Source organism: Canis lupus, chromosome 32 (genome assembly GCF_048164855.1).
Source record: "Canis lupus baileyi chromosome 32, mCanLup2.hap1, whole genome shotgun sequence".
Taxonomy (NCBI): Eukaryota; Metazoa; Chordata; class Mammalia; order Carnivora; family Canidae; genus Canis; species Canis lupus.
This window is the reverse complement of record NC_132869.1, coordinates 34,771,377-34,794,249: the sequence shown is the minus strand read 5'-3', so window position 1 is coordinate 34,794,249 and position 22,873 is coordinate 34,771,377. Positions and strand designations below refer to the sequence as shown.

General features: G+C 57.7%; 1 protein-coding gene across 3 annotated transcripts in view; it reads right to left on the bottom strand.

Moving 5' to 3' along the window:
- The window catches only part of SMAD3 (SMAD family member 3), a 117,819-nt gene that overhangs the window by 8,222 nt on the left and 86,724 nt on the right, over window positions 1-22,873 (bottom strand). For 2 of the 3 annotated variants that reach the window (XM_072809334.1, XM_072809335.1), the window contains exons 2-7: window positions 17,202-17,395; window positions 16,909-17,040; window positions 15,509-15,583; window positions 12,684-12,734; window positions 3,370-3,582; window positions 1,281-1,418 (exon numbers count right to left, since the gene is read on the bottom strand). In XM_072809334.1, the coding sequence (XP_072665435.1) occupies window positions 1,281-1,418; window positions 3,370-3,582; window positions 12,684-12,734; window positions 15,509-15,583; window positions 16,909-17,040; window positions 17,202-17,395 (803 nt within the window). Of the gene's footprint in view, window positions 1-1,280; window positions 1,419-3,369; window positions 3,583-12,683; window positions 12,735-15,508; window positions 15,584-16,522; window positions 16,667-16,908; window positions 17,041-17,201; window positions 17,396-22,873 lie in introns of those variants that run through there. The other variant, XM_072809336.1, reaches the window with a different exon arrangement.

The following is a 22,873-nucleotide window of genomic DNA, read 5'->3' as shown; positions in this document are numbered from 1 at the left end:
GCACAGGAGCACTGGACTCGGCAGTCACACTCGGCTCATCCCAGCTCAGCCACTCACCAGCTGTGTGCCTCTGGGCAGCTGGCTTCACCTCTCTGAACCTGTCTCCTCACCTAAGGAGCCAGGATGCCTGGAGAGAACTAAGCGAGAGCAGAGAGACAGATGTGCTCTGCAGACACGACCACAATGCACTGAAACCGCAGGGCACCGTTGTTCCGGACCTTCTGCATGCTTAAGCTGACCCTGCCCCAAAGCCCATCACCCTGCTATCCATCTGCCACCGAGACAAGAAAACATGTGGCCCTCAGTACCAGCCGGGCACAGCCCACGTTCTGCTAGCAGCGCGGCCGGGGCTGCGTGCCCGTGAGCAGGGGGCTCGGCCGGCGCCCCCAGCCTTGGTTTTCTAAGTCAGGAGGCCTAGATGGGATCAGTCCCCACCCGTGTTGCTGCGCAGCCGTGGCCCTATCCAGCCACCCTCTGGGGTGCAGCTCAATACCCTTTCTTGGGGCACAGGTGGGAATCATCAGCTCCGCTCAGAAAACCTCCAAGAGGTCCCCCAGAACAGAAGCAAAGCTTTCTCGTGCCCTTCTGTGGCCTGGCCCCATCGTGCTTTCTAGACATTTCCCATCTCTTACATGGCCTTCCCCAGCCAGAGTGCCACCCAAACGTGCCCTACTCTCCGTGACCTCTGGGCTTTTGCCCATATCATCCCCCCCGCTTGGAATGCCCTCAGGGTCCCCACCCCACAGCCCCCCTGTGCCTAATGCCAACCAGCCTTCAATGCCCGAAGCCCTCTCCACGAGGTCTTCCCTGATCCGTCCCAGCAGCTAAAGGAGTTCTTCGTGCCTGGATCCAAGAGCACCTCGTCTGTGCTGCTTGCCTGGTGCTCAGGACCCCTTTGTATTAAGCCCATTTGTGTCTTTGTCTGGTACACTCAGCTGGGCTGTAAGGTCTGCGGGGACAGCAGCAGGGCTTCCTGAACCCCTCCGCCTCCCTCAAGCACCTGGCACAGAGCCCACATGCTGTGCGAGTTGGTGGCACGAAGGAAGGAAGCACAATGCCTGAGCATCTGTGCACGCAAGGCAACAAGCAGGTACCCCTGGATCAAAGGCAGATCCATCAGAGGCTGCTCCCTGGAGGGTCAAGGAGAACACAGGCAGGAAGACCCAGAGAAACCCCAAGTGAAGCACCTCCAGGCTGGCGACACAGGAGGAGGAGAAAGGAAAGCAGCTCCCGGCATCGCAGGCACGCGCCGTGGCACGCAGGCGGGTAAGCGCTCGTACCTGGGGGGATCTTGCAGACGGTGGCCGGGTGCCAGCCGTAGCGCTGGTTGCAGTTGGGAGACTGGACAAAGATGGCACTGTCGCTGAGGCACTCTGCGAAGACCTCCCCGCCGATGTAGTACAGCCGCACGCCTCGCCCTAGAGACAGGGGGTCAGGCTGGACCCGGGCGCCCCGGCCCCAGGGCCTCCTGCCAAGGGGGCCAGCCTCACCAGACCAACAGGACCCAGAGCCCACGCTTAAACCCACGCAGGGGACACTGGCGGGGGGTGGGCGGGTGACAACGTGGGGTTCCTAACGCTGGAGGGAGCAGATGACGAGCGGAAGGAAAGGGCACGGGGCAACTCTCCAGGACGTGCCCCGCCGCGGACTAGACAGCGGCCGCTACCAAGGCCCTCCGCCTCTGAGCCTCAGTTTCTTCATCTGGAAGATGGGGTGGTAATAAGACGTACCTCCTCGGGTGGCTGTGCCACACACAGCGCGTGCCCGCGGAGCGTGAGCGGTTACTACTGCTACTACTACAGAAACCCGTTCAGCAGACCTGCGGGGCTCCTCCCGAGGCATCCCAGGAGCCCTTCCCGACAGGGATGGCTTAATGCCACCCCCTGTACCTCTCTCCCCTCGGTGCATTTTTCTAAAACATTCCATAGGTTTATATCATTCACTTTTCCTTCATCTCTTAAATCCATTCCAGATGGACAGAAATTATTTTTAAATTGGCTCTGCAATCCAAGCAGGCAGTTACGTAAACACTCTGAGTCCTCGCCTCAGCCAGGGGATGTTCTCTTCTTCTGCACGGGAAGGCCTCTGTTGCCGCTTCTGGGGAAGAGGCCCAGAGGGCTGGAAAAAGGAGCCAGATTTTACAGGCACGACGTCAAGTGGGAGAGAAACCAGGGGGCCACTGGGTATTCTCCTGCCTCCTGGTCTCACTACGGCCCCACCACCCCGTTCTCCTTGGAGTGCCACGGACAGGCGGGGTGCTGGCAGACGCGGAGTGACGTGGAGGGGCCACCGTGTCATGTCCGTCAAGAGCAGAAGCAGAGGTAGAGATGGGGACACCCAGACCAGAAGAACAGAAATGTGTTCGGGTTTGGGTAATCTTTGAAATGTTATTTTTAAAATACAGAAGAGCATAAGTGAACACCTATGTATGCCTCCCAGGATCAGTATCTTTTAAAAAGTAAGACACACGGGGAGGCTGCAAGCTCGGTGGCAGGGCGCTGCTTGTCACCGGCTGTCACACTCACTGTGTGGCGGACTCTGCAAGGCTCTGCTCTTCCCCGGGTATCAGGTTATTCCCTGGAGAATGAGCCCACAGGCCCCAACCCACGGCTTCCAAACTTTGGAAAATTCCAATTTTTTTTTTTTAACTATAAAAACCCTCTCTTCAAATGAACTCTTCCTCATCTAATATGAACAAGATCCAGGGTGCTCCGGTTTACTGAGGACCAGACTTCCTGCTGCGCTGCCCAGCTCCTCAGTGTGCCCTGGAGCCCTTCAGACCAACCCCTGGGGGGCTCTGGGCCGAGAATACCTATGTCACCATCCCCATGGCCTTCTGAGGGACTGGGGATCACAAAATTATGAATATCCTTAGCATGATACTTTTATGAGCAACCCCAGTGACACACACACCCCTTCCTCTTCCCTAAACGACGTGGTCTTCTACTCTGTCCTGGGTGTTGGGAGGCAGCATGTTAGCACCAGTGCTGTTCAGGCAGCCCAGAATAATCGCGTATGAAGTTAACAAAAGATCACCCGTGTAGGACGGACACCGCCTGCCTCCCCACCTATCAGTACCGTAGGGGTACTTTTATCAAAAGACTTGCATGTATTGCCCTTCTCCTAGATTGCCCATCTCGCCCCCTTAAATGAGCGTTTTCCTCGGTGGCTTTCACATCTTCAGACTTAATCCGTGTTTGGGAAATGGGACTGACCAAGCCACGTGAACTCTCCTGGTCTGGCCCCTAAACAGGGCGATACAGAGTTTGGGGGCTGGCTGGGGGAGCGGGCCCTCTCCCCACGTCCCGGCAGGAGGCTGCTGGGGCCACGGGGTGGGGGGGTGGGGGGTGGATGGGGAGACGCCCTTACCGATGTGCCTCCGCGTGAGCTCCACGGCCGCGTTCCTGTTGACGTTGGAGAGCAGGCCGAGGCAGAAGCGCTCCGAGTTGGAGGGGTCGGTGAAGCCGTCCACCGTCATGGAGGGCTGCGAGGCGTGGAAGGTCTCCCCCACGCGCTGGTTCAGCTCGTAGTAGGAGATGGAGCACCAGAAGGCCGGCTCGCAGTAGGTGACAGGCTGCAGGTCTGGGGAGACAGGCCAGGCTACTGGGTCAGGCCCCCCCGGTCACCTGCTCCTCAACGAGGTCCCCTGGATGCTTCGTAAGACGGCTGGGGACCTCCCGGAGGGTGGTACGATCCCCGCCCTCGTGCCTTGTGTTAAACTTTCAGGACCCAACGTGATAAAGTACTCTCGCGTTTGGAAAGGCCTTCCACGAGCTGGCCACTTTGATTTCGTGTTAGCTCATACTGGCCCTGCCCTGCCTGGCTGGCCTTGTTTGTGCTGAAGCCACCTTTTTTTTTTTTTTTTTTTTTTTAAGATTTTATTTATTCATGAAAGACAGAGAGAGGCAGAGACACAGGCAGAAGGAGAAGCAGGCTCCCTGCAGGGAGCCCGACGTGGGACTCGGTCCCAGGACCCCAGGATCAGGCCCTGGGCTGAAGGCAAGCGCTAAACCACTGAGCCACCCAGGCTGCCCCAGTGGCTCTTTTTAATAAGATTTGGGAACCCCTGAAATAGAGGTTTCCCCTCATGTGACCCCACATCACCTTTCCTGGGACCCCCTAGCCCTCCTGTCACCTCCGGTCACTCTGGCCCACACCTGCCCAGGCACCCGGCCCTCCTCCCGCCTCATCTGACACCTCGGCAGGTCTGAACTCAGCCCTGGGCCCGGCTCCCAGCCTTCCTCCCTGGCATCAGGGCCACGGCGTCCTAACAGGACTCCCCGGCACCCTGGCTGGGGTATCGCCTCATTCGCAGACTACTCGAATCCCTCCTTGGAGAGCCAGGGAGGCTCCTGCCCCTTCTCCCTCCTCTGGCCTGACCATCGCTCTGGCTCTTCAACGTATTTGGAGCGGCCGCTTACTCAGGGTGCGTCTGGGAGCTGGTGCGAGGGACAGAGGGCTCCCCGGGCCGGGCCTCAGCACTGGCTGGAGACCCCTGCTCCCGCCTGCGCGCCACCTCCTGGAGTGAGAGCCCCCTGGGAACTCTTCTCTACAGGGTCTGGAGGTGCGTGAAGCACAAGCAAAACAAAAAAAAAAAAATCAGAAGCTGTTCTAGGAGGGGCCTGCAGGGCTGAGGGCCCAGATCTACTTGTGGGGTCTGTGCCCACAATCCTTCTAAGGGCGGAGAAAACGCCTACCACATGTGTGATGAAATGCAGACCGGGAACATCCCTGTGCTCAGCACACACCCCCAGAAAGTGTCAACTGGAGGGAGGCCAGGGACACCTAGACCCGGCTCCTCACCTCATCTTGGGTCAATGAAGTCTCTGCCTGGAATCCTGGGCATCAAGGGCCGCTTGCTTGCACTCCTGGTCGGTGTCTACCCACGAAGTGCCAACAGCACACCTCTGTCTCCCCCTCCCAAGCCGTGACAGTGACAAATGGCTCCAGATATCGCCAGCTGTCTGTGAAGGGGCAAAATAGCCCCTGGATGAAAACCACCGCCTTAGAGGCTTATCCAGGTCAGGAGCGCAAGCTCGAAGGCCAGGTGGCCTGGGATGCGCTCTCGGCTTGGGCACTGACCAGCTGTGTGGCCGTGAGCGACCCGAACAGCTCCGAGTGTCAGCATCCACATCTGTCCCTGCAGCCACTGGGGCGGGGGGGGGACCCAAAGAGGAGGGTAGGACGCTGTCTGCGGAGGGCCCAGGAGACATCAGAGGAGGTGCTGGGCTCGCCTCAAGCACCCAGTAAGTGGTGCTGACAACCAGAGCTGAGCACGTACGTGAACCTGAGTCCATCCTGCTCCTGAAGCGGCCTCCACTGCAGGGGAGGGAGGAAAAGCATCCTCACTCCTTTCCTCTCTTCCCAGGATAGAGCGACATTAGAGGAGGGAAGGCAGGGGACCGAGGCTACTTTTAATGGAGGAGGGCGGAGTGACGGGGCAGGAGCGCCCAGTGGCCTGTGCCCGAGGTTCAGCAGAGCCACATGGGCCACATCCGGCTCTGGCTTTGCTCGATGCTTCGACATTCCAATGAGATAAGCTATATTCTAAACAATGTGGTCACTAAAATGTGAGCTATGTTGCTTTGGAAACCCTAAAAAAGAAAAAAAAGGAAGAAAAAGCCCAAGAAATCCAAGCGTAATCCACGTACTCAAAGGGGTCGGGCAACGGGTCAGAGCCAAGAGGCGCTGAGCAAGGACTGGTGACCACCACTGCCCGGGGGCAGGCTCTGCTGACCCTGCTGCGTGGACGTTCCTGGTCTGGGCAGCGACTGCAGCTTTACTGGAAGACATCTAGCACGAACCATCTGGGTCACTGTGCATCTGGCGTGGGTCAGCCTGAAGAGGCAGCTGCGGCTGATCTGTGCGGGCCCTGGCTTCCCCGGCAAAGTACAGAACAGAGTCCTCACCCCAAATTATAAAGCCTTCCAGCACCCCCTGGGCTTCGTCCAGACAGGAGAGCGAGCGCTTGGCTCCCAGGAACACTGGCACAGCCTACCCATCAAAAGAAAAGCCACAGGCCACCCATCGGGTAACACGGTGCCAGAACCACTCTGGGGAACTGTGGGCTTTGAGGCATCTCAGAAGCAGAGGCGTGCTTGGGGTCCTCGCCCAGGAGGCCCCCCAAGCAGATCTGAGCCCTTATCCAAACATCCCTGCAACTTGCAGATACACACTGGACAGCGTGGTGGAAAACGCTGGACTCGGGAGCCTGACACGTAATTAAGGAGATGCTGGTGGGGGAGGGTGGGGGGTAACAGTGCAGTCAGGCCAAGGCAAAGTCTGACGGGTACCATTTTACAGAGAGCTGTTTGGAGGAGCTGGCCTGTGTTCAGAAGCAGGACCCACCCGGGGCAGTGCCCCCTGCCACGTACTCACTATTCTCCGCAAACACCTAAAACCTAGCCCTGCCTTTCACCTCTGCCCCTCCAGGCACCTCTCAGCTGCTTCCTCAAGATTCTTCTGCAAGAGGAGCTGCAGATGAGAACATATGGTCACCACCTCTGGGTTCTGCCTTGAATGGCAACCTGTTTTTAAACAGCATATATGTCCTCATGGTTTTTTTTTTTTCCCCACTCACTTACCCACACCACGGTTAAGTACAAGGGAAAAAAAAAAAAAAGTCAGGACCCTGGAAAGGAAAATATTATAAACAGGGTAACCACGAGGTTATAGCTACTGAGAAAGCACTCAGCTTGACTCTGAGCTTCCCAGCAGACAAGGCAAAAAGGGAACATGAATTGTTATCTGGTTGTGGACAAACAATGCTTACAAGTTCTGCAGGGGAATCGATGCTTGTCCTGATAGCAAATCTTAAATCTGTCACAGGTGGCAATCTCCTCCCACATCCATCAAGCCAGCCAGCCTTAATTTCAAGAGTTTTCCAACAAACGCAGAAGCGACTGTGCGTAAGGTTGCTTCTTGAAAAGGACGTGCAAACATGCCACTCGGAGGCCCGTCCGGGAGGACGACTCTACAGGGCTAAGGGGACTTGCCTCCCTCGCGGTGGTTCCGCTTCTCCGGGCCAAAGACTCAACGCACCTGGAGTGGCAGACGGTGGCATGTGCCCAAAGCCGCCCCTGCAAACAGCCCTGCTCCCTGCTCCCGGCCCGACCCCTGAGTCTGTGCTAATCTCTCTTCCCAGAGCAGAGGTGTCGGAGACGCAGGAACCTCCAGCTCCCCCCAGGCGCAGCCCCCTGCCCCCACCAGTGTGGTACCGGCCAGACTTCTCGAGTGGCGTGGGGCACCGAATTCGTGCCTGGCCCCCTGCCAGCCTAACGGCACTGGCTGGCTTCAGTTTTAAGGCCGATTCCAAGCTGGCATAGACTTTCTGTTTTGTTTAAGGAAAAGAAAACAGAATAAAACCCAGAAGGCAATACTTGGATTAAGGGATGCCTATTAAAAACATGTGCGAGAGATCCAAATCCGGTAAAGGAAAAGGAGGGGCGACAGAAGGGGGAAATTAACTTTCTACTATGAATCGAAAGCAGGGAGCGGGCGAAGCACCGAAGCCGCAAAGGCTAAAGGTCAGAACAGGAACGAACTGCCTTGGTCGGGGTCCTCCCCACCTGTGGAAGGCAGCGTGACCTCCTGTCCTGCACACCAGTCCCCACGAAGCCTCACGGTCCTCGCTCAGCCCCGGGGCTCATCCCTGGCTGCCTGGCCCGCCTGCCCCTCATCCGCCCGGACTCGACCTCCCAGCCCCAGCTCGTGCGGCTGTCAACCGGCCCCTGGTCGCTCTGTGCATCGTGGCCCTCGCGACTGAGCCAGTGGCATCCCCGGGGATGGCACCTGCTGGCCCAGGACGGCCGGGTCCCCGCGCCCGGTGCACCAATTCCAACCTGTAAGATGACGTGTGCAGGGGGAAGCCCGCGCCCGTTCAGCCTCGGACCACCTTCCTGCAGCCGAGACCAGAGGCGAAGTCGGGGGGCCAGGGCCTCCGGCCGGCGGCTACCTCCCTGCCACTGCGACGCCTATGATTTCTTTTTTCCTTTTTTTTTTTAAAAGACCTTATTTACTTATTCATGAGAGAGAGAGAGGCAGAGACACAGGCAGAGGGAGAAGCAGGCTCCATGCAGGGAGCCCGATGTGGGACTCGATTCCAGGACCCCAGGATCATACCCTGGGCCAAAGGCAGGCACTAAACCGCAGAGCCCCCCGGGGATCCCCGTGATTTCTTAAGCTTACAGAGGATCAGTGCCTGATGAGGCCGGAGCAAAAGCTTCGTGCAGCAGCGGCAGATGCTGGAACAAGGTAAGGCCGGGCCCCAGAGCCCGTGGTCCTCCAGGAAGAGCTGGTGACCCTCCTGCTGCCCCGCCCCCCGCCCCGGCGCCTGGCAGGACAGGAAGGTACCTTCTCCACGGGCCGCGCTGGAGCCCATCACTCCCTGCAGCCCCGGGCGCTCCGGCCGCTTCTCCCGGGCCAGGGCTCCTCCCCGGTGTCCCACGCTAAAGCAGCGACAACTTACTCACTGGCAGCGTCCCGCTCACTCTCTTTTTCCTCCTTCCACTTCCCTCTTCCTTCCCCTCCATTTGGTCCAATCCTTGACCTGGTCGCTTAGGAAAGCCCAGGTGACTCATCGAGCACCAGCACGATGTGTAACAACAGGCTCGTCACCTGCTCGCATCCCGTCGCTGCAGGACACAGCTGCCGGGTCTCCCCGGAGCCGGCCTGTGACAAGGAGCTGAGCTGGCCCCCAGTCACTCATCAGGGCCCTGCCCCACGTCCCAGCGCCAGAAGGGGCCTCGCTGTGGCAGGAGCCTCCTCCTCTTGCCTGGAGTGGGAAGGAAATGAGGAACGAACCAGACGTCCTGTTCTCTCTCTCCCTGCATCATTTCTTTGCAGGAAATAATCCGATGTCCTGAGATGTCCCATCCTGCTCTGTTGTCATCCTGACTTGTATTTGCCCCGTGCATACCACTGACTGACCTCCACCCACCCCCCATAAGTGCTCAGACAGTGCCCGAACTCCCGATGTCATCTTGGGGCTTCTCCTGCCCCCCTGCCCACTGGCCTCCCTCCGCTCTCGCTGCGGGGGCCCGGCCTTACCCTGACCTTCAGCCTTTTCCACCTCCCTCCCTGCTGCCGAGGCAGCCCCTCTCCGGCCTTCTTTCCTTCTTGAGCTGGGTTTCCCTCTCGCAATTCATCCACTCCCAGGATTCAGCCGAACCTTTGTCAGCGTTTCCGGGGAGCAGTCCCACAGATGGTCGGCAGGTTGTAAGAGCAAAGCGTTCCAGCAGATCCACGGGCAAAGGACTGCTCAGAGGCTACGGCACAAGGCTTTCCAAACTCAGGTGATGACAACACCCTGTCCCCCTGAGCCCACTTTGGGAAAGGCTGCCCACAGGCTAACAGCTCCCAAGTGTGCGCAGCAAGACCCAACCTCTGTCCTGATGGCCACAGGCACCTTCCCACTCCAGCCCATCCCAGCTCCTGGGTGTCCCGCCTCCGCAGCTTCCCAGTTAAGGCTGGCTGACGATAAGCGCCCGCGGATTCAGGCCCGCCGCCCTCTCTCAGTGCCCCTCCCGGCCCTGCCACCATCTCTCCAAAACAGCTTCCTAAGGTGGGTTTTTTTTTTTTTTTTTGATTTATGGGGGAGGGTAGTGGGGTTTGGCCACCAGCCATTTCCTCTAGACCTTTACCTCTATAAAGTGGCCAGATTCATCTTTATGAAGCTGTCATCAGATAACAACCCCCTCCCCGCCCCGGCCAATGACTTTTTTTGTAGGCAAGAAGGGAATCACTAAAGTATGGCCTTCAGGGCTCTTTTCTCAGTGCCCCACAGCCTTGGCAGCCCCATCTGGCTCCTCATCCCAACCAACTATACCGCCAAGCTCTCCTCTGAGCTTGCCCTGGCCTTTCATGCCCTTCCCTCTATCTGTGATGTCCTTCCCTTCTTCTCAGCCTCACAGCGTCCCACCTGTCCTGCTGGGTGCAACTCACACATGTCACCACAACTCTGTCGTCTTTCCTACCCCATCTGGCACTTTCCTCCTCGGCCTATATGGTTTGTCTTACGCCTGCACCCCTGGCACAGTGCATCGCAGTGGGGACGCAGATACCTCCCGCCCGCCCGTAAGACCGTGAGTGGTCACGTGGATCCCCAGGGTCAGTACCGACTAGGAAACACAGTGAAGTTGACTGAATGAATGAAACAGGGACACTGGCAAGCCTGGAGGCATGTCCCCACTGGAATGCCACCACTGCTTCCTTGGCCTCTCCGCCTACTTCAACTGCACCCAGTTTTAAAATTGTTTTAAAATTACATTTAGTCCTGCCTTATTGATCCCCATATTGATCCCCAAGGCCACAGCATCATTCATTCCCCTTCAACCCCCGCCCCCCCCACCCCCCCACCTGGACTCACACTCACTGACTGGGAGAAACACCTGGGGAACCAATGAGGGAGGAAGACACAGGCTGGTCGGCAGAGCTCCCACCCAGGGTCCTCAACCTGACAACTGCCCTCAGCTACAAGTCAGTAAGCGTCCTGGAGCTTTGTTCTGAGAAGGAGGTGGTGATGGGGGAGCTGGTTTAAGTGATGGGAGCAGATGGAAGCATGTAATCTGGATCCCGGAGGCCGGGATTCAGAGCTTCCCCTTTTCCTAACTGTGTGAGTTGGCAGGAATTAGGTAACTAGTCTTGTTTTTTGGCTTCCTAATCAGGAGACTGAAACATTGTAATACTGTTATCTTACAAGTGGTTAAGGACACTGGTTAACACACGCAAAGTGCCCTGTGCAACACTCAGTAAACAGTAAGTTCTCAAGGAATGTTTGCCACCATCGTCACTGTCATCCGGCCCCTTCCAGCTAGGATGCCAGGAGTCTGTAAGATTTGTCTAGGTAGGGATGAAGCTGATAGTCTTGAATGGGTGAAGGTGGGAGGTACTGGGGCCCTGCAGGCAGGGAGGAATCTGAACCCCGACCCATCAGTTGACTCGTTCTCCCGTTCAGGTGTTCCCAGCAGACTGGCCCCTACTCCGCACTACCAGGCTTGGGGGCTATTCCTTCCTTTGGAGAAGTGACCTAAGAATTCTCAACCCTCAGATAAGGGGCCTGAGGACCAGGGCAGCAGGGAGGGAGGATTGAGTCAATGGGACACTTCTGCCCCAGGTCCATGTTCAAAAACCATCCTGTCACCCTGGTCCACACAATCTAGAAGGGAAACCACAGCAAGCAACCACGTGGGACAACTTTCATTTGGAACCACTGAGTCAGGCAGCATGGCTTCAAAGGCAAGGGCTTTGTTCCAGAGTCTGTCGACCGACCGACCGACGACAGGGCTGCCTTGGCCATGGGGCGGGGGTGGAGGTGGGTAGTAAAAAGGGCCCCCAAATTAAATCTAAGCCAGCTGACCTCAAAAGCTGGGAACTCGGAGTCAAGCTCACAGTCTTGGCCTTAATTTCTCAAGTGTTAACACAGCTTCTAGCCTTCAGAGTTTGTTTTTAATAACTCAATCGGTCCTTTCACGTCAGGAATGTGACCTTCCCTCTGCAAAGCCCAACACTCACAGCGATATTATTTTACAAAGATGTTAGAACAGATTCGCCCAAAGTCACATTTTCACACTGCCCACTTGTCAGTCTGTATGAAAGCGGTCTCAGGCATCTCCCAATGTTCTAAATGCTTTTCTTCATCTGATGCTATCAGTCAAGGACTGGGAGCAACTGGGAATAAAAACCAGGCTCCCCCCCACCTCGCCCTCCACCCCCCACCCCCACTGATTCACAGAGCTTGGGTATTAACTCTTTCTTTTCCTGAGCCACAAATCAAAGCCCAGCAGTAAAGGCCAAAATGAAATCAAACTCACATTTTTCTAAAACTACCAGACCAGCACGTTAGAAAAAAAAAAAAAAAAAATCCCCTCAATAAGAATGGAATGGATGTTTCATTTGTTCAGAGCGTTTCTGCAGACCCCACTCCTGGAGCACAGAAGCCAATCTCACAACAACCGACCTGGAAGTCCAACGGCCGAAGGGATGGCCACGGAGACGTGGGCCAGCTGCTCCAAAACATCATGAGACAGGATGAGAGAGGAGGCGTCTAAATATGGAAATGCATTTCCAAAATAACAAGAATGAAAAGAATGGATGGACCCTGTGATCTCCACTGGCAAGGCACAAAATACACACGCCTGATGTGCAAGCATCAGAAGGACCGTGATACAACAGCGTGGGCGGGCGGGGAGATGATGGGCAATTGTGCTTTCCCTCTCCGCCCCGATTTCCCTGCATCCTGCTGTTTCAAATAAAAAGTGCATCATTATAAGACGAAATACTCAGATAAAATCCAAGTAAGTGTATCTTGAAACCAGTCGACCAAAGTCAGGGGGCTGGAGTCCGCACTGCCGCCCGTGGCTTTGCATCAAACCACACACGTATGCTTGGCTGACCACAGATTCTCGGCTCCTGAGCACAAGGTTTGGGGGATTTTCATTCACTCACGTCTGACTGCCACCCAGGGGAAATACAAACCCGGCACATGGTCGCCTTATTCCTGCCACCGCTGCTCTTAGGTTACTCTGTTCTGTGGGTGACCCCAGAATCACTGTAACCAGAAACCTGACAGGCTGAGCTGAGCTGATGGAGCGGGGCCTCGCAGTCAGGGTCCCCTCCCCTCACGGGCCACCAGCCAGCGCTGCAGCTAGAGGGGGTGACAGTCCCATAGATGAGGAGATACTTACCCAAATTATTGTGTGCTGGGGACATCGGATTCGGGGAGAGGTTTGGAGAACCTGCGGGATGAGACACAGTTGTGAGAACGAAGAGAACATTCTTGGCTCAGAGAGCCAAATTACTGAACGCTTGCCTCAAGATGGGGCAGCTCAACGCAGCAGGAAGAAAACCCTGAGCTGAGCCTCCAAGGCCCTGCAGGAGCCCCGACGCCGTGTCCTTGCTTGACCCTCCCTCCCTGGGTCCCAGGTTTTACCCGTGGGATGAAGGCATGAGCAGACCACCTCAGAGGGGTCCCCGGAACCCGATGGGGTGAGGGCCCCACCCGAGCCCGTGGCACAGGGCACAGAGCCCCCAGGAAAACGCCCCGGCAGGGACGACCCTCACCCCAGCCTCGCTCCGAGGCCGCCAGCAGCACAGAGAGGGCTGCAGCTGCCCACCTGGCCCGGAACCCCAATCTGGCCCCTTCCCCGGGTCTCGGGATGCTCGAGCTGCCTCAGGAAGGCTGCACCTCTGCTGCCTGAAGACGCAGGACGTGCTGCCCGAGGCCTGGAGCCCAAGCTACCAATCCCCCTGCCCCCCACCTCCTGTCCAGCCCGCACTCCCAGAGAGAAGCGCAGCCTTGGCCTTTGGAAATGCGGGGCTCATCCCGTCCCTGCCCCAGGGGCCGCGGAGCCCTTCTGCAGTCACAGCCCCGTGGGGTGCACGCCCCCCCTTCGGGCCCCCCACGCAGGTGCCGTGGGCTATTCGTGCGGGTCTGTTCCTGCTCCCCAGCTCAGCTCCAACCTCCCTGGGGTGAGGCATGAGCCATGGGCTTCTCTGCTCCCCCAGAGCCCCATCCACCAGGGGAGGTCGAAGAGTCCTGGAGCGTAAGGGCTCCCCGACCGCCCTGGAGTCCGGCTGGGTGACAGCAGTGTCAGCTACGGGATTTTAGCAAAGTGGTCTAACCTCTCGGAGCCTTGATTTTTTTCTTCCCCTTCTCAGGTATAAGACGGGGATACGACCATCTATTGTGTGATTTGTAGGCGTGAAGTGTGGTCGAGCATATACAAGTGACTGCACCGTGACTGCACACAGCAGGCGCTCAATACATGCTGGTTTCCCGTTTTGTGGCAACCCAAATCACAAGAGGGTCCGCGAAGGCCTGGCCTGGAAGGGCATGTGGTGTGTGTCTGGGGGGCACACAGGGCCAGACAAGGTGGTCCTTGGACCCCAATTAGGACACTGTCACATCTCAGCTGCCGGGACAGCAACTTGACTGGTTTCCAAATGGACAACTTTGAGTCAAGAAGAGAGGGGAAGCTGGAGACCCCCACCCATCCACCCACTGGCTGGGGGAGGGGGGGGTCCCTAAAGTCCCTAAAGTCCCTAAAGCCCCATGTCTATGACTGACAGATCACGGATGTCCACACAGGGCCCTGCAGGTCCACTGATGGGAGGAGAGGGAAAACGACGAGGGGACAGCGAGAACGGGGCAGAAAGGAGGGAAGGGGAGGTGGGGGGCGGGTGGAGAGCCGAGGAGGGGGCGCGGCTGGCTGCACATTCTGTACTCAGACTCTCTCTCTCTTTCTCAAGCAACAGTCATCATTCCACAAAGAAGGGACAGCAAGGAGGGGAGAGAAAGAGCGAGAAGAGCAGTGCAGCATCTGAAGAGATGCTGCTGGGCCCACCTCTTCCCACGCCAGCTCTTCGGAGCTGCGAGCCCGAAGCGGCTGCTGGCCTCAGCGCAGGAGGCCGTCGACGCATGCCAGCGGGTTCAGGCCACCCCCTCGCGGGCCGTGCGCTAGACCCCCAGGTGCCACGACACCCGGCTGGGCATGGAGCAACTGTGTTTACGACGAACGGGCACGTCTCCCTCGTGCTTCTTTCTGGATCTGCACAGCCCGTCTGGGGCCGTGTGCAGGGCGGGGGGCTCTGCTGCAGGTAGCGGCTCCCTGTGCACCAGGCACGCCCCTACCATTGGGAGGGAACATCTGCTCGGCTCCCCCCTCCTCCCTCCCCCTCCTCCTCGCCCAGCCACACGCAACACGGTGTACGTTCCATGTGGCAGCTGGGGTTCAATTCAAGGAGCCTCTGGTTTGGAGCCAATTTGGTCCCATGACAAATGACGCGGGAACATCTGGAGATGTGGCTGGAGACAACTGGGCTGGGGCCCTCGTGGCAGGAATACACAGATCGTGTTTGGTCCCTGCACAAAAATAGATGCTTCGGGGGCTTCCACCGGCGAGGACCCTGCCTCCTGGAGGACTCGGGCTCTCCTGAACTGTGTCGGTGCTCGAGCCCACCCACCACCCCACTGCCAGCAACGTCTCAGTGGGGCACAGACTCTGCGTGAAGCCTGAAGTGACTCCCGGCCACACTTGAAGCCTTGAATGATGATGGTCTTCCTGCCTCGTCCCCACTTTCCAGCCACGCTGGGCACTCGCCACCCCGGAATGCACCGGGCTGTCCCGCCCACACCCCCTCACACCCACCTGCCATGACTCTGCCTGGCATATCCTTCGCCTGCCCTCATGGCTTGGCCAACACCCACCGGCTCCAAGACTCAAGAGAGACCTATGCGGTAAGGTACTTGCCCACCCCCGACACCGCCTCCCCAGGCTGGGGCAGGTGGGCCTCCCTGGGGCCCAATGCCACAGGTGTCCCCCATCAGGGCATACAGGAGATGGCACGGTAACTGCCAGTTGTCTTCCTTAAAACTGAGAGCAGCTCAGGCCCCTCCTCTCCCCCCCAGCGCCCGGCACATAACCAGGCACACAGGGGCTGCTCCACAAAGGCGGGATAGAGGGGGAGAGGCAAGGGGCGGGGAGGGCAGGCACTCAGGGTTAGGACTGACCTGCGTCCATGCTGTGGTTCATCTGGTGGTCACTGGTCTCTCCATCTTCGCTCAGGTAGCCAGGGGGTGGGGTTTCTGGGAATCAGAAGGAAAGGTGGTTCACTGAGCGGCCTCCGTGGTTTGGCTCCGAGGCCCTCACTGCACTCATCACGCGTCCACACCCCTCTGCCAGCAGCAGGTGCCGGAGGAACTGTGGGCCCCAGAACAAGGGCACCAGCCCCTGGACCCAGGGGTCCTCACGCCCTTTGACCCCCAGTTCCTTGCCTGGATTGCGACCACTTTTGCTCACGCTGCCCTGACTGCCCAGGCTAACACGCCTGTTCCTAGAGCCTCTGCCCAGCTAACTTCTCCCCATCCTGGAAGGTCGGGGCTAAGCCCACCGCTCCAGGGAGGCCGTGCACTTGCCTCAGCCCTACCCGTCTCTCCTCCCAAGGGCACACGCCTCATGCTGCCCCTTGGCTCTGCCATCTACTCTTGCACAGACACCTTGTTCCTCGTCGTCCCTTTAGGGGACATCCTGGCTTCCCCAGCACGCTGCACGTTCAATGACAGCAGCGGCTGCAATCCCTTTCTCTGGAGGACCCCAGATCGTGACTTAGCTCCCTAAGGTTTGCTCAGTGAGCCCAGTGACCTTCACCCCGGGGGGCCAGAGCCACCTGTGAAGGACCCGGAAAGGCCGGGCTCTGAACGCTCTGCCCCCACGCACGGGCCTGTGGTCAACCTGGCTCTGCACAGAGCACTCACGCGGGGCGAGAGGCTCCTCCAAGCCGGAGCGCTCTCCCTGCTCTCACTCTCGGGAAGGCAGGCAGCAGGATTCCTAGGCTGGGACCAGCCCCTGAGCTGCCAAGCAGTTTTCCTGGCCGCCCTGGTGCTGGTGATTCACTCATTATTTGCATGTAAATGAGGGGCTTCCAAAAACATCTGCACTGACAGCTGAGCCCCCTTGCTCCCCCAGCAGGAAAAAGTCCACTCGGCCTCCGCCCCCACCCAGGCTGCAGCCCACGCCAGGCTTACCTACTCAGGGCCCCTTCTCCGCACTGGCTGCCCGGCCCTGGCTCCCCCTCCGCTCCCCCAAGGCTCTGCGGGCCCCCAGACCCTTGGGGGGATCCTGCTCAAACTCCAGCCTCGGCCCGGCCCGCGAGGGCGGTGAGAGAAACACAGCGCTGCTATTTCCGCTTCCAAAATAAATGACTGCACGGAGCCCGGGCGGAAGGGTCACGCCGCCGCCGGCCGTGCCAAGGAAAGCATCATTAGCGCGCGCGGAGCCAAAGCCACGGGTCCTCTCCCAACGGGTGTGCGGGTCTGAGTCAGGGGCCCTCGGGCCAGTGCTGTGTGCAGAGGGGGGACGGCCGAGGAGGGCCCGCAGAGATGGGGGGCGGCCTGCACGCCCCGGGGCCTACCTGGAATATTGCTCTGGGGCTCGATGCCCGCGGGGAAGTTAGTGTTCTCGGGGATGGAATGGCTGTAGTCGTCCAGCGGGGGGAACTCGGCCGGGATCTCTGTGTGGCGTGGCACCAACACGGGAGGTAGAACTTTCCAGAAGAGCAGAGGCAGATCAGTGTCAAGGCCAGGCTGGCATCAGAGCCCTCCGAGCACCGTACGTGCGCCCGGCAGCCCTGCACCCGGGGAAGGGGAAGGACAGGCAGGTGGCCGCAGACACCCCCGACCGCCACCACCGAGAGGCGGCGCCTACCTGGGGTCTCTACCCTCTGATAGTGGTAGGGATTCACGCAGACCTCGTCCTTCTTCATGTTGAAGGCGAACTCACACAGCTCCATGGCCCGCAGCTCGTGGTGGCTGTGCAGGTCGGGCCATCGCCACAGGCGGCAGTAGATGACATGCGGGAGCCCCTTCCGATGGGACACCTGCAGCCGGCCATCCAGGGACCTGTCGGGACGGTGAGGGGCCAAAAGAAACAGCAGAGTGGATTTGGCTTGCGTTCCCCCCAAAATGAGCCCGCACGGCTGCCTCCAGGGAGCTTGCTGGAAGAGCCTCAGGAAGCCCTCCCCGCTGTTCCCCCCAGTGCTCTGACCCGCACAGGACCCGGGGACCAGAGAATCCTGTTAGCTGGCGCTGGCGGGGATCCCAGGAGAGGAACACAGAGGCCCACCAAGGAAGGCCCAGGGCCTCCCAGGGCCTCCCCAGGCTGGCAGGGTGGACCTTGACCGCACCGGGCCCCGGAGTGGGTTCTCCAGCCCTCAACCCCCCACGTGAAGGAAACAGCACTTGAATCACATTCTGAGAAGGTCCACGGGTTGGGCCGAGGGGGTCAGGACTGAGCAAAAAAACTTTAGGTAAGTGTTTGCGTGAGGACGGCAGTGATGCTGTGAGGTGACAAACCACAGGCTGTGTCTGACCCCTCCCAACACTCACTCAGGGTTATTACCCCCAACTCCATGTCAGAAAACAGCAAAAATCCTTTAGTTGGTATTTGTGATGAAGGAGGGAGGGAGGGAGGGCAATTATAGACAATTTTGGACGGTTTAACATATGCCAACCTCTCAGGAATCCCTTTCCGGTGGAGGGTCGTCTGCAGGGGTCACATCCATAGAGCCCTCCCCACCCCCCCAGTTCAGAGCTAAGGCCTGAAGGATGGTGCATAAGCTGAGCACGAACACAGCCTCCAATTCTATATCAGGCTCAGTTTTGCAACTGTCCCCAGCCCGGCTGGACCGAACACCACTGCCAACGACTGTGCCCTGTCCCTGTGCAAACGACGTCCTCTGTGCTGACCTGGCCTCTGAGCAGCTGTGACCTGGCGCCCCCACCTCTCAGGCCGGGCCAACGCGTGGTCCCCGACCGGCAGTACGGGTCCACAGAAGTTTGTAAAAAGGAAGAATCTCAGAGGCTTCCCCAACTTACTAAGTCAGAGCCTTCCTCTTTGCAAAACCCCCCAGGTGATGTGCATGCAAAGAAAGGCAGGCCGAGCAGTGGTACAGGATGGGGCGGCTGGGAGCTCGGGAGTGGCAGGTACGCCGACGGCCCTGAGTAAGGTGGGGAGGCAGGAGGCTTCTGAAGAGCACAACAGTATCAGACGGGTGAGGGGTCCTGTTCACACAGGCATTTAAATATTTTCTGAGCTCCTATTATGGGCACTAGGGGACACAGTGGTGAGGGAAGAGATGTCACAAACAGACCACAAAGTGGTCCCTGCTCCCACGGAGCTTCTAGTGCAACGGACAAGATCAGTATTAATGAAACGATCATACGCAGCTGCAGTCGCAAACCATGCAAGTGTTCTGAAGGAAAAGCACAGGGACACCCATGACCCTGGGGACCTTGCTTTACTGACGGGCTGGACAGGGCATCTCTGCGTGGGTAATGGTTGGCCTGAAAGTCTGAAGGACAAATAAGAACTAACGAGGCAAAAGGGTGTGGGAGGAGGGCGTTCCAAGTAGGGGGAATATCACGTGCAAAGGCCCTGTGAAGGGTGGAAAATACAGGAAGGAGGGAGAACAGAAGGAAGGCCAGAGCGACTGGGGAGGAGAGGGGGTGAGAACTGGGAATGGGAGTGGGCAGGGCAGGCTCTACAGGGCCTCAGGAGCCTTTTTCCTAAAAGCCAGAGGGAGTCCCTAAGATGTTTAAGCTGAGTGTGTGCACGGGTGTGACACAAGACAGGCCCTGTGAGAATCCAGGCAGCCGGGACAAGACGGAGGGCCATGGGGCTGGATGACAAGTGCAGGTGCACGTGAATAAAGAGGTGCACGTGAATAAAGAGGTACACAACGGCGGCGGGACTCCTCTCCCTCCAAGAAGGCCCATCCAGGCCACCATCCCACCAGTCAGTGGGTGCAACTTTTCTTAATAGCTGGGTGGGGCCAGTGGAGAAGCATCTGCAAGCTCTCCCTCCCCTCTGCCCCCAGCCAGGACTGAGGGCACCCATTTGCCTGAATCAACAGAATTTATGGGCACTCTGTGAGGGAAGGCCTGGCTAGATGCAAACCAGAAGCACGAGAGAGAGAGAGAGAGAGAGAGAGAGAGAGAGAGAGAGAGAGAGATGGGAATCCAATCAAAGTCTCTAAGCCACCGGCCTGGGAACAGGGAAGGGACAAAGGTTAGAGCAAGTCTTAGTTACAGGGATTGACAGGGAGCTGCTGACGGAGGGCGTCTCAAAGGATGTAATTACCTCCCTCCCGTGGGGCCCCGAACCAAGGAACCCCTCCAGCCAAAACACAGTAATTACCACGCAGAACAAGAAAGGACAGCCTGGGACTCGCTGGCCCCCCACCCCAGCAGCCTCCCCCAGGTAGAGGACGACTATGGGATGTGGGGTCATGCAGCCTGGGGTCAAAATGGGGTTCTCCTCTCCCAGCCGGGAGACCCTGGCAAGGCCTGAGGTCTGTGGGACGCCCTGTCAGCTGCTTCATCTGTAAAATGCAAACATCTCCCCCCACCCGTGCAGCTCAGTACCCCCTGGAAGTGCCCTGGGAGGCACCACCCCATGGGCGGGTGTTAGTGCTGTGCACTCAGGAGCCCTGGGCAAATGGAGTGAGTTATAGGGCTGAGGAGGAGACGGAGGGTGGGAAGTGATGAGTGGAGGGAAAGTTACTCAGCTGCTCCCACTCTCCTGCGAAGCCTGCAGATGAGGGCCGTGGCCACGTTCACTCTTCAGACGTTGACAAGAGCCCAGCCAAGAGCCAGCTGGGCACTGTGGCTGCCTCTCCAGGGGGAGGCCCTGGGGAAGGGCTCCGGTGCGCAGCGAGGGAGGGTTGTGGCTACGGAGGGAGCCCTCCACCCCCCCCAACCTGTGATTGAAGGGGGTGACCCTCTTGTTTTTAAAAATAACAATAATACAGGGCAAGAGGCGGGGTGGCAAGGGACGACACAAGAGCCGGGTCTCAGCTTCCACGGGGCAGACAGCCCAGGAGCGTGACCAAAGGCCAAGCTTCTGACAACTCTGTACCTGGGCCGGAGCCTTTAGGAAGGGAAGGTGCTGGGGACAGGATGCTCTGGGTGCTCTTGATGAGGAGGGGCCCAGCCCTGACTTCGGAAGCCCCCAGAACAGGGCACCTTGCTCAACAGTGACTGGAGTGGACCTAGGAATTCACACCTGCTCAGGGACCTGCGAGGGCATTGAGGCAGAAATGGGGCGGCTGTGTAGACATGCGGCTCTGGCACATCGCAGGTGACGAGGAGCAAGGCCTGGGTGTGAGGTGGGCTGGGATGTGGTCGCTACGGGTTTTTGCAGTTGAGGGATGGGAAGGAGCATCGAGGTGGCGGAGGACAGGTTTATTGCACCTGTAGGTTGGGGACTTCGGTTTGCCAGTTCCTCGGCCAATCCTTTCTGCATTTCATGGGCTGTTTCCTCTCGAGGATAAAGTGCTTGGCTGTCTCCCTGAAGAATTATGGCATGAAAGGCTCCAGGCAGGGAGGAAGGGGGAGAGAGGAGGAGAGAGAGGAGAGGAGAGGAAAGGGGGCATGGGGGTGGAGGGAAGGAAGAGAGCAGAAAGGGAGGGGTGAGGAACAGAGGAAGGGAGGAGAGAGGGGAGGGCAAGAAATGTCCTTCCACCAAATACAACCAACGGCAAGGGTGCATCTATCTCTGTCCTGCCCAAGGTAACAAGTAGGAGAAGAGGGCACCCAAGCACGGAAAGGCGGCCCAATGGGAAGAGACCTCGGAGTGGAATGAGCGGAAACAAAGCCAACCTAGCAGAGGAAGCCAAAAAAAGGTGATTCCATTTGTGCCTCAGAACCCGGGAAAGACTCAAGAATTGGAAGCACCACACACTTCTCCAGCTGAGGCGAAAACAGGAGGATGGGTTGGAAGTGTACAGAAGAGACAGTGAGACTGGCTCCCCTCCCTGAGCCCCTCAAACAGGACACCCCCTCCCCGGGCGTGTGAGAGACAGGTCTGCTCTCTGCAGAAAATGAACCGGAGGAGAGCGGGGCTCTGGGTGGGACCACCGGGGCACAGCTAGGGTCAGGCGAGGGCTGGAGATAGGCTGTTGTGGACGATCTCTTGCTCCCTCGGTACCCAGGACAGTGATGGGCAGGTGCATGCCCCCACCCTCACCTGTGGAGAAACAAACGGCCCAGCCCATAGTCGCGCCATCCCGACATTTGGGGAACCCCTCCAACAAAACGGCCCTGTTCCTGCCAGCTCAGCCTACAGGGAAGCTCACCTGCCAATGCCAAACCAGCATTCAGTCTGCTTTTTACTGCTTCACTCTTAAATGCCTACCAGATGCCTACCAGAATCTTCCGACCTTTAAAGAAAGCCTCCAACAGAAAGCACAGAGACAGAAATAAGTGGGGGAGAAAGAGGAAGTCTCAGACCATGCAGGGAGCAGAGAAACTTGCAAACAAAAGGAAACAAAAACTACTCTCTCAGAGGGACAAGATACTGCAACCCTAAAACCGGAACATTTACAAACTATTCTAAAAAAAACTCTTAGGGGGGCGTCTGGGTGGCTTAGCTGGTTAAGCCCGTGACTCTCGATTTCACCTCAGGTCATGATCTCATGGGTTGTGGGATCGAGCCCCGTGTTGGGCTCTGTGCTGGGCAGGAATCTGATGGGGTTCTCTCTCTCCCCCTGCTTCTCCCCCCGCCCACTTCTCACAAACCAAAACCAAAACCAAAAACAAAACCAAAAACACCCTCTTGGAAATAAATAATAAAAATAAGGTAAAAATTGAGAGACTTGAGTTTTTCAACTGGTATACGTGATTTATCAATTAAGTTTTTAAAGATCAAGCCCAGTAACTTCAAAGCAGTGTGTTAAGGGCAAAACCACTGAGAACCACACCAATGGAGCCTAACGAGGTCCAGAAATAGTCGCGTGTATATGGACAGGCTGATGTTCAACAAAGGGACAAAGACAATTGAGTAGAGAGAGGATTGTCTGTTCAACAAAGGTGCTAGGATGACTGGAGACCCATATGCGAGACAAATGAGCTTCAATCTACACTTTGCACCCTATACAAAAATGAATGGAAATGGGTCCTACTACAAAGCCTGGAAATAGACCTTCCAGAAGAAAACACAAGAAGGGATCATTGTGACCTTGGCCCAGGCACATGTGCCTTGGATACCACCACAGAAACACATTCCACTAAAAAAGGAAGTTGGTAAGTTGGACTTTCTTTTTTTAAAGATTTTATTTATTTATTTATTCATGAGAGACACAGAGACAGGCAGACGAAGAGGAAGAAGCAGGCTCCTCACAGGGAGCCCGATGGGATCACGCCCTGAGCCAAAGGCAGATGCTCAACCGCTGAGCTACCCAGGCGTCCCGGAAAATTGGACTTTCATCGAAATGTAACCTCCTGGTCTTTGAACAACATCGTCAAGAGAATAAAAAGCCCCAAGTTGGAAGAAAATATTTGCAAAGCCTGCATCTGATAAAGGACCTGCTCCTGGAGTAT